Source organism: Seriola lalandi, unplaced genomic scaffold (genome assembly GCF_002814215.2).
Source record: "Seriola lalandi dorsalis isolate HSWRI2012SDOR001 ecotype SW California unplaced genomic scaffold, Sedor1 jcf7180002054554, whole genome shotgun sequence".
Classification (NCBI taxonomy): domain Eukaryota; kingdom Metazoa; phylum Chordata; class Actinopteri; order Carangiformes; family Carangidae; genus Seriola; species Seriola lalandi.
Genome location: NW_019525107.1, coordinates 2,296,077 through 2,309,295, shown reverse-complemented (window position 1 = coordinate 2,309,295; position 13,219 = coordinate 2,296,077). Strand labels below are relative to the sequence as shown.

At 42.9% G+C, this 13,219-nt stretch overlaps 1 protein-coding gene across 2 annotated transcripts in view; it reads right to left on the bottom strand.

Annotated features, from left to right (window-relative positions):
• Nucleotides 1-13,219, bottom strand: part of lamb2 (laminin, beta 2 (laminin S)) — a 44,170-nt gene that overhangs the window by 4,857 nt on the left and 26,094 nt on the right. The window contains exons 11-31 of one of the 2 annotated variants that reach the window (XM_087176455.1): nucleotides 12,922-13,101; nucleotides 12,201-12,313; nucleotides 11,052-11,131; nucleotides 9,859-9,994; nucleotides 9,612-9,770; nucleotides 9,081-9,208; nucleotides 8,868-9,000; nucleotides 8,568-8,760; nucleotides 7,494-7,637; nucleotides 6,680-6,911; nucleotides 5,821-5,990; nucleotides 5,302-5,337; nucleotides 3,707-3,931; nucleotides 3,383-3,600; nucleotides 3,177-3,273; nucleotides 2,490-2,671; nucleotides 1,718-1,908; nucleotides 1,361-1,545; nucleotides 980-1,221; nucleotides 506-709; nucleotides 70-214 (exon numbers count right to left, since the gene is read on the bottom strand). In XM_087176455.1, the coding sequence (XP_087032581.1) occupies nucleotides 70-214; nucleotides 506-709; nucleotides 980-1,221; nucleotides 1,361-1,545; nucleotides 1,718-1,908; nucleotides 2,490-2,671; nucleotides 3,177-3,273; nucleotides 3,383-3,600; nucleotides 3,707-3,931; nucleotides 5,302-5,337; nucleotides 5,821-5,990; nucleotides 6,680-6,911; nucleotides 7,494-7,637; nucleotides 8,568-8,760; nucleotides 8,868-9,000; nucleotides 9,081-9,208; nucleotides 9,612-9,770; nucleotides 9,859-9,994; nucleotides 11,052-11,131; nucleotides 12,201-12,313; nucleotides 12,922-13,101 (3,393 nt within the window). The remainder of the gene's footprint in view (nucleotides 1-69; nucleotides 215-505; nucleotides 710-979; nucleotides 1,222-1,360; nucleotides 1,546-1,717; nucleotides 1,909-2,489; nucleotides 2,672-3,176; nucleotides 3,274-3,382; nucleotides 3,601-3,706; nucleotides 3,932-5,301; nucleotides 5,338-5,820; nucleotides 5,991-6,679; nucleotides 6,912-7,493; nucleotides 7,638-8,567; nucleotides 8,761-8,867; nucleotides 9,001-9,080; nucleotides 9,209-9,611; nucleotides 9,771-9,858; nucleotides 9,995-11,051; nucleotides 11,132-12,200; nucleotides 12,314-12,921; nucleotides 13,102-13,219) is intronic. The other variant, XM_023415564.2, reaches the window with a different exon arrangement.

Genomic DNA, 13,219 nt, shown 5'->3' with positions numbered 1-13,219 from the left:
TTAACAGGCGACATGATTCTTGCATGTGTTGTTAGAAAGCTTATGAAATGGAACTAATCGTAGACTCACGGGTGAGGAATTCTCTGATCTGTTTGATGAGGTCTCTCAGGTCATTGTTGGAGCGCTCCACTTTGTTTTTGGTGGCTGTGGCTTTGTCCAGAGCTGCCTGGGCTTTACCTTTGGCCTCCTCTGCCTTGGTCTTGGCCTCTGCCACCTGAAAGAAAAGGAGGAAATGCTGATAGAAGACACAAAGGGCTAACAGATGGAAGTCATTCACCATAGCTGCTATCTTATCTTCTCTTCACCTTTGGTTACTCAGTAAGTGTTCTTTTTCACTCAAATTTATTTTGTCTAAGTGCACACATTTCCCAGAATGCAGCTGCACTGCTATAAATGTGCACTCCTAAACATCAGTGTTTGGTCTGGCCTAACAGATGACATCCTATATATCTTAAACAGGTGAAGTGTAAAAGTCTAACTGTTCTCATGTGGCTGTAGTACGTACCTTGGTAAAAAGTCCCTCCACCTCTCCCATAGCTTTGTTCAGCTCCTTCTCTGCATGTCTGGCTCTCTCCAGTGCATTGTCAGCTACTGCCACAGCGCCATTACAGTTCAGGCCTCCGCAGTGACGGTTTCCCTCATCGTCACGGCAACCCGCACCCCCACAAGGGCTTTCGGCACAGGGAGCATCACCCGGGGCACCACACACCTGTCGGGAAAGTTACACATGTGATAGTATTTGTGTGGATATTATAAGCATTATTTATAATCACTCCTCTGCTGTCCTTACGACTCCTCTTCGCTTACCGACCACAATGCGACTTTTTCTCATCCGTCCGTCAGTTTATCCACTTCTGTAATTACTTCAGTGCAAATTCTTAGTGGCAAATCTAATCTCTGCTTTTTTTTTATAGCTGTATACATGGATCGCATCATATTTCAATCGGGCTGCTACAGAGATTAAAGAATACGATCAAACCTTCTCATTGATCTTCTTCATGTCCAGGCCCTGCGCCCTGGTGTTCAGGTCTCCCAGCGCACGCTTGTTGGCTGCGTTTTTACGGTTGAAGTCGTCCTTCTTGGCGTTGATAAGGCGCTCGGTGCGGCGGCGGGTGTCCGCTGATTGACTGACTGTGCTGGGCCTGGTGGTTGTTGATTCGTTGGCACGCCGCTCAGCATCACAAGACTTGTTGTAGGAGCTACGGATGCTGTCGTACGCACCTGGAGGAGGATCAAATTAATGTTGGAGTAAGTCTGAGGATTGTTAGGGACTACGGATTCTTGACTCTGGGATGGAAATGGGAAGACAAAGTTTAAATGAAATGAAACTATGGGCAGTTAAAGGAAACAACTCTATCACCTAGGAAGTTGGAGTTCTTGAGGATATCCAGCTGGCGGTGTAGCTGCTCTGAAGTGAGGTTGAGTTCTTTAGCCTCTCTCTCCAGAGCACTCAGCTCCTTGCTTGCCTCAGAGTTGCTGTCCTGGACGATGGTTAGGTCTCCTTCCAGGCGGTTCAGGGTGTCAGTGGTATCACTGATCTGCGCTCTGTGGGACAAGACAAGCAGTCGTTGGGGGAATCTAAACCGTGACACTGATATGATTGAAAATTCACTTTCTGGGACAAAACTGAATAAATCTGTGGACAGAAAAAATGACTGGAGATGAATATGTTTACATAGAGAACAGTTAAAATGCAGTGGAATGTAACAGCCTGTACCTAAGATCTTCAATAAGCTCCATTAGGGTAGCCACGGCTGCAGCGGTGGCATTGCGTGCGTTAACAATTCCCTGAGCTTGTGCCAGTTTCTCCTCCAGGTCTCTGAAGGCCTTTTCATAGGCCCCAGTAAGCCCAGTGGTCTGAATCTCATGGGCACGCTCTGCCAGAGCCTTGGTACGCACTGCCAGGTCCTGGAAATGAGACAACAATGTGAAAAGTAAGACAATGAACTGACCTATTCAGTATTTCACATGTTCTGCTGCTGTTATCCTCCACTATTATCCTCTCCAGCAGGTTCCTTTAACACGTGCTCAGTATGTGGATGAAAGTTTTGAATTGAACCATGTTTTGAAGATGGTGCGGCAAATATTGAGGAGTGCCAGACATGACAGCAAAAGCAAAAGCAATTGGAAAAAAAATAAAATAAAAGGGATAAAAATGAATAAATAACATTATACACACACACATATATATATATATATATATATATATATATATATATATATATATATATATATATGTAAAAAACTGGATTTATATGTAAAACAAACAAAAAAAATAATAAATATATACAGTATATAAATAAATAAATAAATGAACAACTAAATTTAAATGCTTATAACTATTCTTTTATTTTTGTCTTACTATTCGTATATTTTATTTATTCCTCATTATATTTCCACATTTATTTTCTTATTCTTTTACAGATGTATTATGTTTTATGGCATTCCTATAACTCAATACAGATTACACCCTCTGTTCTCAACCGCACCTGCACAATGCGATCCCAGTCCCCAAAGCACTGGTGACAGGGCTGACAGTTGGGGAACTGGCCAGAGAAGCCTCTGGCACACTGATCACAGCGAACACCTGACACCCCCTGCTGGCAAACGCAGTGGCCCGTCACGCGGTTGCACTGAGAGGTTTCAATGCCACGCCAGTCACAGTCACAAGCTGGAGGGGGCAAAAAAACAGAAGGAGGGAGCGTACAGTGAATGTGGAACAAAGGGACCTTGTTTATAATGAAATAAAAATCAAATTTGTTTGCACTTCTATGTCAGTGTTAAATGCAAAAAAGTGTGTGTGTCTTTTATTGATTATAATGCCACTGTAAGGCCACAGTTGTTGTCAGATTTCACTGAGCAGTCATGTTACTGTTCTCAGCAGAAGTTTTCCATGCAAACCTACATTGTAAATACATATAGTACATCATAAATCTAATATCTCAAGTGATCCCAAGGTTGTTGTACTGGGTTTACTGGGTTTTAGTGTTTGTTGAAATAAGCCTCTTTGCATACAATGCTTTTTGCACTGTTCAGAGATGAGCTGTCTGCAACCATCTCTCTGCCCGAGCAGCAAGAGCGCTTCACATTTGCATTGAATCCTGTCATCTTTTCATTATGTTCATAACAGCGACTGTACCATGTCCTAAAAACATGCGACTCTTGATGTTTCTAACCTCTGCACTGTGTCCTGGGGTCTCCCCAGTAGTTCTCCTGACAGTCTGTGCAGGTCTTCCCTCCAAAGCCGTCTCGACACTGACACTGGCCCGTAAACTGCAAGATAGAGAGTGAGAAAATCACATCAGTTCTGTTTGTGTCAATCAGGATTTGAACATATCCACAAACTGAATACAATGTGTTCAGAGGACCAACAGTCCCATACCTCATTACACGAGGAGGTGACAGAGTTGTTGGGGTCGCACCCACAGGATTCACAGCCCCTCCCGCTGGCCATGTTCCAGTGGTTGGGGGCACAGTGGTCACATGTCAGACCTATGACGTATGGCAGACACTGGCACTGGCCTGTGGCGCGCTGGCACACACAGTCCTCACGCTCCATACACTGGCTGCGTTCAGTACCCAGGAAGTTACATGTGCACTCTGAGGGGCAAAAAGAAAAATACATGCCAACATCATGATACAATATTAACATGTGTGTCAATGCTTTAACTTTTTGTAGACATTTTTCATTGAACATTTTTCTCACTCCTGCAGTTGCGTCGGGAAGCATCCCCGAAGTAACCGCTCTTGCAGATGCCACAGTTGGGGCCTTCGGTGTTGTAGAGGCACTTCCTGCACTCTCCAGTCTGCCTGTCACATGCATCGACGTCTGACATGTCTATGTTGTTGTTGCACTGGCACGGCTGGCAGCGCCCTCCAGGCTGGGAGGGGTTGCCATAATAACCTGGGGCACATTCGTCACATCGAGCTCCTACGTTTGGGGGAAAAATAGAAAAGAGCGTAAAAAGTTATAGTGAGAACAGAGCAGTGGAACGAGGTATGATAATGGCATAACTACTTTTATTTTAATTGAAATATATCTGTAATAAGAACAGGTGAAGTGTACCAAACAGCAGGAAGCAGGAAGTGTGAATTTACAGCAGTAGACTAAATAGGTACTCAAAAGTAATGAGGCCCCTCCTCATACAACAAGATTTAGCTAAATCCCAAACTAGGACTTAAATGTTTTTAATGGACATGTCCATTGAAAAAAAACATGTTCGTCCAAGACTTGGCTTAACCCATCTCTGCAAAGCGTGAACATTATTATATTAATACAGTATGTTGCTAACAATCAGTTTGTTACTCAGTGAGGTTTAATTAACCAGCTCTAATTAGTTAACTGTGTTTGCCATCACACCCTCAGTGGATTATATGTAACACATTATTATATACTACATGATAACAGACTATTCCATTAGTCAGCAGTCATTTAAATTTCAAGTTTTTGATATGAGGAAACTCCACAGAAACCAACGTAAGCATTACAGACACCTCCTGGTTTACACAATATTATCCCACACTGCACTGCACTACTGCTTACACATACATATACACATACGGTATATATGGTATATATTTGGCTCTAGCAGGAAAAGGAAGAAGTTAGAGATAGAAAGAATGAGAAGGTGGAGGGAGGTAAAGAAAAGAGCAAAGGGAAGTAAAGGCAGTAGTGACGAGAAGGAGGGAAGTTTGGATAGAAAGTAAAAGTAGACAGCTACAGTTTCTTTTAATTTTTCAGGTGAACTACATCCAGTTTCCTGTACTTTTGAAAGTCAGCGCCTGGTTGCTTAATCTAACAGACAGGTCAAAATGATACAGTGGAGACCTGAGGGTCAGTGGCATCCACTGTGCCTCATCTGAAAAGAAGCCAGACTGGATAAAGAAGTGACATCAGTGTGCCTGTCTCGGCTGTGAATATATCAGTATATATATTTATTCTATGAACTGAGCTCTCAACCACACCTTCAGATAAAGATGAACAGAGCTGGTTCAAATCTTGTTTTGAAATTATTTAACCAATTGTAATACCGTTTTAATATCATTTTAGGGACACTTACTTGTCCCTTTAGTGTCATGTAAAACACAGAGAGTCACAGAGAGGCATTTAATTTGAAAATGTTTGACATTATTCTTTGAGCCAGGTCTCACACATTGGCAGGAGCGCACTGTGGCACAGCACCACTGACAGGAGAGGTGCTGAAGCCATGCATGAGTAGGATCGGTGAAGTGGAGGGTTGGTGGAAAATGAGGAGGGAGGGGGAGGAGGAGAAGGGACTGGGGTCAACCATAATTACTCACGCTTAAAAATGGTCACCCCGGAGCGTTTAACAATCCCTGCGACAGTAATACAGGGGAGGGGGGAAATAACACAGGTTACCATTCACCGGAGCCTGCTGACAAAAATCATTCTTACCTCATTTGAGTTGCATCCTTTATAAGATTGGAGTTATCAATCACTGAGATTATTTTTACGTTAACATCAGCTAAAACAAAGTGAGGTGAGGCCTGTGGTGCCACGTCACAGAAACAATTCTTTGACTCCAATAAGGTTTTGTATTAAATGTTTGAGAGCTCAAACACTGAAACAAAGTGCACCATCAAGAGTAACACCATGAAGCAGCATTATTTTGCATCTGTTCAGGTGTGGAAGAGGTTTGACGAGTTTTCACCGGGTCACTGGTTCTGGAGAAAATCAATTAGTTATCAGCGTCTCCTGCTGATGATGAACAGGGGAAACATCAAGCATCGGTGGAACAGGAAAGAAAGATTGAGATAACAGAAAGAGATCACATATCTCAATGATAATCTGAAGTTTACCTGTGTAGCCCTGGTTACAGTTGCAGATAATTTGTCTGTTACGGTTGTCCTGGTAACAAGATGCAGCAAAGTGACGGCCACTGTTGGGCCCGTCCGGACAGGGGCACGGACGACACTGACCGCTGGATGCTATGCCCAGAATTGGATTACCAAAGTAACCATTGGCACACCTACAGAGATGACAAATGAGTTAGCTCAGGTAAACAGCACAGTTACAGGTGATACTGTTTTAACAGAGTAATACTCAAATGTTAGTTTTCTCATATCCAAAAATGAGTCAACTAACACCGTCTAAAAACTTTAAAAGTTTCAAAGTTGGTTGAAAGAAAATGTTTGTTTATACTAAGATTACACTTTTTTTATCCAGTAAAAGAGTCGATTTAAGTACAGTACAATAATGTTAATGTTTATAAATGCCTAATTGGCAAGGAAACAGATTATTTACTGATGTTTGAGTGTGCAAGAGACCAGTATGGGTATAATACTGGGTCAAAATTCAACGGCTTGATTTTTTGGGGGGGATTTAAATGATTTCAAATGTACAGGATCTTAAAGTTGGAACAGAACCAGATGATGTGAGATACAAATTAATATTTGTATAATGAGTAACATCTTCTTAAATTAACTCTGCATGTCACAATTTTCACTTAAATCTGTATGTAGCAGAGGATCAGCAGCCTGTGCTGTTATTGTGATGCTCCAGTTCGACACATAACATGTATTTTTCTCATCTCATATGTGTTGTGTGTATGTTGTTTATTACAGAACTAACATACACATAACACATTAACCAAACCAAACCAGTATCTTATGTTTAAACCTGATCCCACGCAGCTCCATCAGCCTCATACTTCGTCACCTGTCACACTTGTCTCCTCCTGTGTTGTCCCTGCAGTTGATGCAGGCTCCATTCCTCTGGTCACACTGGTCTGCGTGTCCGTTACACTGGCACGGCCGGCAGCTGGGGAAGCCCCAGTGACCCGCCTGGCATCCGTCACAGCGCTGACCAAACGCTCCCGGACGGCACTGGCACTGACCAGTGAACTTGTCACAGAGTCGAGTCACAGAGCCCTCCAAGCTGCAACCGCAGGCTGGACAGACGGAGGTTTAGGAAGGAGGAGAGGATGATGGGAAGAGATGAAGTGAAGACGCCAAGGAATCAATGGGAGAAAGAGGAAAGAGGGATAGAAAATAAATACTGAATGAATGAATTTTTACAAATGAATTTTAATTCATTTTGAACTTGCTGTTGTGCACTGAGAGACAGTAGAGGGCGCCAGAAGCGTAGATGCTAACTCATCAAAATGAAAGCACATGACTGAATATGGAAGCTCAGCATACTCCTCAGACTTACAGTAGTAACAGAATTAAAGATAAAATGAGAGAATAAAATATAAGAATAAAACTGAGCATAAATAGTCGTGTTTGAGCTCCAAGAATTCTGTGAAATTGCTTTATTAGTTTTGCACTGTCTGAACCTTAGCAGAGGCCTTACTGAGACCTTCCATGGAGGGTTTAAACACACGAAGGAAAAAACAAATAAACTGAGTGTAAAAATATGGAACGTGTTGTTATGTTACATCAAACAATATGCAACCTAAACAGGTCTTGGTTTCAAATGAAACTGAAAAGGCGCCGAGTTTTAAAACTACAGCTGTATCTGAGTTTCTCACCCACGCAGCCTGAAGGCCCAAAGCCGTAAGTTCCCGGAGCACACTGGTCACAGCGTCGGCCAATCACATTGGGCTTGCAGCGACACTGACCCCCGCGGACATCACACATGGAGCTGACGGACCCCTGAGGGTCGCAATTACAAGCTGGATGAAGACAGAGAGAAACAGGCATCAAGTCACTGAACCCTAACACCTGTGAACATCCTGCACATGGAACAGGAACCAAGAAACGCTGACGACTGAAAACATCTGTATGAATAATTATTATTACCTTCACAGCTTAAAGTCAAACTGAAATTTCAATTCTCCTCACTGTTTGTGTAAGAAAATATATTGTGCCTAGTTTTAAATTTGTCGATTGTAATTGTGGAGAAACCTTAAGCCTGTTAAACTGAGACCCAGTGTTGTTAAGAAACATGCTATCAACATCTGTGGTATGCTATTGGCTGCACTACTGTATGTCCAGGAACACTGAGACATTTTCAACAATTTTCAACCATTCCCCAGAGGTGTTAGTAACTATTGGTCCTGCATTATACAAAGGAGGGAGTCTAGCTAGCATTAGCTCCTTCATTTCTTTCAGGGGTCTGGTTGTGGTGACAGTAAATGACCAGACCGTCAAAACTCACAGTGTGTGGTTCTGTAACCACAGCGCTCCATACATTACTCCATGACTTGAATCATGACATGGACTAACCTACAGAGTGCTGATGGGGCTAAGCTTTTAAGAGCCTCTGTTTGAATCGAAGAAGTGTTTATCAGTGTGAAACTCATTGGCTTGGTTATGGTCTCCAGGTAAATTACCAACAGTCTTTGCTGAGTGTTTGAACACAATAAATAAATAAATAAATACCATATTTTCTAATATCAAGTTGATGGTAATGCAGAGGAGAAAAGCATCAGTGAACAAATACATGAAAAAAATATAATTAATAATGTAAACTTCACTGATCCCATAAACCTCTAACGGTAGTCAGACGTCAGGGAAAGGATCATGTGACCCTTCAGCCTCTTGCATTGTAAACAACACAAACATCGTTCAAAAGCACTTTAATAAGCCCTTTTCTCACTCACGCAGAGCGCCATCATTTATGATGGCTGACATGCTGGTGATTAGCTTGGCACAGGTGTCACTCATCAGTGGGCGGGTCACACTCTTCGCCCCCTCGTGGCAGCGGTAACGCTCGTAGGTCTGTCTCCTGGTGTTCGAGGCCGAATCGCCTGCATTGAACATCTCCATGGAGGAGTGACGTGGCATTAAGGCGATCTGGAGAAGAACCACAGGGATTTATGAAAAGGAGAGGAGGGAGATAAGTATGTATGTGGAATGAAAACTACAATTTATTCGTGACTCAGATGGAAAATAAATCTCACTGAGTCCACAAGGACGATAGCGTTGGCCGCTCCGTTGAGGATACTGTTGGCATCCTGATAGCGTGTGAACTCAAAGCGCAGGCTGTAAGTCACACCTCTCTCCAGACACACAGGCTGATGAGGGACCACAAACCTGGGGCGAACAGAATCAGCACACAGTTTATATTCAGTGATCGTGCACAGTATGTTTGAGTGTGTGTTCAAACCACAGACCTTGCTCCAGCTGGCAGCGAGACAGTGAGTCTGTCATCATCTGGGATGGTGTTTCCACAGGGGCTGCTGGTAGGAATTGGTCCTGGACGAATCACTGTTATCCGCACCTCCTCCCAGTCCCGTGGCATCTGGACAATATCAGTGTTGTATGGTTAATATGCGGCCAAAAGCTACTGATCATGAAATATGAGTATGAAAAGAGGAAGAGAACAATTACAAAGTAATGGCTGCCTGAACTGAAAATAGGAAGTCTATTTCTTTAAAATATATATTATATCTATACAAAGAGAAGGGTGAAAAGTTGTGGTTTTATGTTCGCATGTAAGGATTATGTTGGTGACTTTCTGGAGTCACAGGCAGCTAGCGGAGAGTCACTGATCCAGGATAAGAAATTCAGTCAACAAGCTCCTGGAAAAGATATGAGTGGTATCTATCTGCTCATCTAATTCCCAGCAAGAGAAAGAATAAAAATATTTCACAAGACTCTCAACAATCAACATTTCGATCTGAGGAGATAATAAACGCACAGACCTGCGCCTCGTAGCGAATAAGCAAGTCATATTCCATGGAGAAGGGGATGTCACTGATGAGGAACTCCAAAGTGCCACCCTCAGGCACCCGGGCGAACCCAAGGCCCGTCCAGGAGGCGGGGCGACCCGCCTGATGCTCCCTGGTCTCCAGCATACAACCCTAAGATATATTATTAGTTAATTAATTTATAATTATGTTTCCATACTTAAGCCCAATGTGTGTTGATAGAGAATACATGATGGCTCACCTGTCCCATTTTGGCCAACTCAGCCTCATAGAGGAAGTGATCCAGAGCCATGAAGTAATATCCGGACTCCACCTGTGTACACTGGCGTCCTGTCATGTGACTGCGGCAGCGACACTGACCGCTCTCCATGGAGCAGCTGCAGAGAAGACAAATCATTTTGTTATGTTACTGCTACAATTTATATTATATGGCTTAGCTGCCAATGGCGGATGCTTCACCTTCACCTAAACAATTACTGTTCCACTTTTTACATGTAAATCCCTTCTGAATCTGAGGTTGAAGTTATGACTAAAAACATTGCTTTCTTATAACAAGACTAAAAATCTACAGCCATGCTAAATGCTAACATCAACCTGCTAACATGCTACACAGTGACGCTGCTAACAAACTGATGATCTCTCCAAGTACATCATTTCATTTAGCATGTTAGCATGATAACATTGGATCATATTACTGCTGTAAAAGCAAAGTGCAGCTGAAGCTGATGGAACTGTCTTTAGTTTTTCAGGTATTTGGTAGGTTCTGACCTGATGATGGCGCTAGATGAAAAGTGAAGGGAAGACTAGAATGGTACGGTAGAATAGATAGAATAGAAGATATTTATATAAGACTACACACAAAATATATAGTAAAGTATAAAATGGATGAATATAAGCATGAATATAAAAACAATATGACTATTAAATGCAGACCTGACTACACACACAGACCCACGCACACACACCCACACACACACACACACGCACACACAGACCCACGCACGCACGCACACGCACACGCACACACACACACACACACACACACACACACACACACACACACACACACACACACAGTTTATGAAGTAAAGTGGTAATAAATGGTAGAGTATGATTTGAGATATTTCAGTCTGGATTAAAATGGTGGACTGACCGACAGACCTATATTGCTGTTACCATTATGACGGGTTGTGTGTCTGAATTTAGGGCACAGAAGATGAATTAAACTTTATCAAGAGGTTTAACAAATTACTACTCCAAGAATAAAGATGGAGGCCAATGAATCTGAATGTACAAAGCTGCAGCTGCTACTTCGGGGACAGTAATCAGTTTCTGAATGTTGTGTCTTAAAGACTAAAAACCTCTGTGTAATCTAATTTGTAACAGCCTCGCACTTGATTTATGACTCCGGGCTGAAGCTACAGCGCCACTCACTGATTGTCCAGCGCTCCTCCGATGTCACACTCGCAGCCTCTGCAGCCGTTCAGGTCGTGGCTCAGCGCCCAGTGCTCCGGCTAGAAACGCAGAGGGACGGACAGAGGACAGGGCGATTGACAGGCAGACAGACAGACACAGGAGGACAGAACAACCACCCAACAGACAGACAGACAGTTAGCTCCAGACAGACATCACCCTCCATGCTATTAAAGACTGAGGGGAACTTCCACAGCAGTTTGACTGTCATGACTGTGTGTGAGTCATACATACTGTATCCAGCGCTCTTATCCAATAAATCAACACTCATAGCTTTAGGTCATGTCATTACTGCCCCATTCCCTTCAGCTCACTTTGTGCGATCGTCTTTTTCAAAGAGAGCTGACTTGACAATTTGGATTTTATTGTAGTCAGCATTTTGCTTTTTATCTTAACTGTGTTTATCTGATGTGTTTTTTACTTTTGCCAAATTTTGTGGTTTCTTCATTAGTGTTATATCGGATTCTGTATCACATCCATCTGCAGTGATACTGGTCTGGCTTTTTCTCACTAGTGTGTTAGGCTTGAAAGCTATTTGGAACACTAACATGAGAAACGCTGTAATGACATTAAATGTACATTTATTCTGGTAATATTGCTTCAGTAGGATTTGTTGACATTATTGTTTCTAAAATGAAGCTTCACACGGACGATAGGATCCGCTTTCGGACCACGTCCAGGCCCTGACCATTTTAGGCCTGCTGAAACCCACACCAACCGGACAAGCCTCAAATCCCTGGGTTAAATTTAGACACAGAGCCCAGGAAGGAGCTCGCATTCCTGCCTACACTATTCCTGGCTGAGTAGGTTTGGGACAAGAGGTTGAATTATAGCAGGAAGCTTCACCACCTCACATCCCGGGCTGCTGGGCAGAGGGGGCGAGAGATAAACAGGAGAAAGAAACAAGAGTGTGAAGTGCAAAGTAGGCCAAGCAGCCTTAAGAAATCAGATTCAATGCTTACGTTCAACTTGAATTGTATCAAACACAGGATGATAAAGTGACTGAGGTAGTCAAAAAAAAAAAAAAAAAAAAAAAAAAGAAAGAGATGAACAGGCCAAATCTTGGAAAATGTGAGATTTTCCATTCAAGCCAGAAAACAAAAGTCTTACCAGACACTGGTCACAGCTGCGTCCGGTGACGAGACGCTTGCAGAAGCAGTCTCCACTGACTGGGTCGCACTGGGAGCTACCTGACACGGTTCCTCTGTGGTCACACCAGCAAGCTGGAGGGTGGAGGATAACAATAAATAAATCATTCAAAAACAAACTTAAACGAAACTTAAAAGCAATTCATTACAAAGCCTAGTAGGCAAGAGCCTGATCTCCACTGAGGATGTGGGGGACATATCCCCCCTCAGAGGAGATAACCTGCTGCCTTCAGTATTACCATGCACTCACAGTAATTAAACTTTATGAGCAGTAACGAGTCATTTGCAGACATTTTCCTGCCCCGTGTTTCAACTCTCAGGCAACACAATCTGCACAAACTTACGTTACTGTTCTTATTTTTGAAGAATTAAATGAACACCGGTCCAAGATAATGCAGTAAAGGACAGTACTCTTTGTAGTAAAGATGAAAATATGATTTTATATAACATTAAAACATAATTTCACATGAAGTATCAGGTGTCTATATACAGCATTTGTTGTATACTACCAGTATGATAACCAGTTTCATCATAAACTGTTATTTGATGGGTGATATGAATGTATATAAATCAGAATAGCTGAAGAACCTCTGACATGAAACTGATGATGATCTCATAGCGGACAAACTGGGTCTTTACAACACTCCTATGTTTGTGTGAGCTCGAACACAGAATGTACTCACGTTGGCAGCCCTGGGGGTTTTCAGCGCTCAGGCCAAAGAAGCCGGTTTTACACTTGTCGCAGCGCGGCCCCTCCACGTTGGCCTTGCAACGACACTGACCTCCCACCATGCCGAGGGAAGGGTCGGTGTGGCTGTCGCACATCCCCCCGTTCTGAGAACCGTCCGGGTCACAGTCGCAAGCTACGGGACAGACAGGCGGGGGGCAAGTTTTAATGCGTTAGTTAGAGGATAATAATTCATACTGACGCTTCAGTTAGTTGTGAGTTACTGTTACGAATGAAGTATTGGAATATAATTT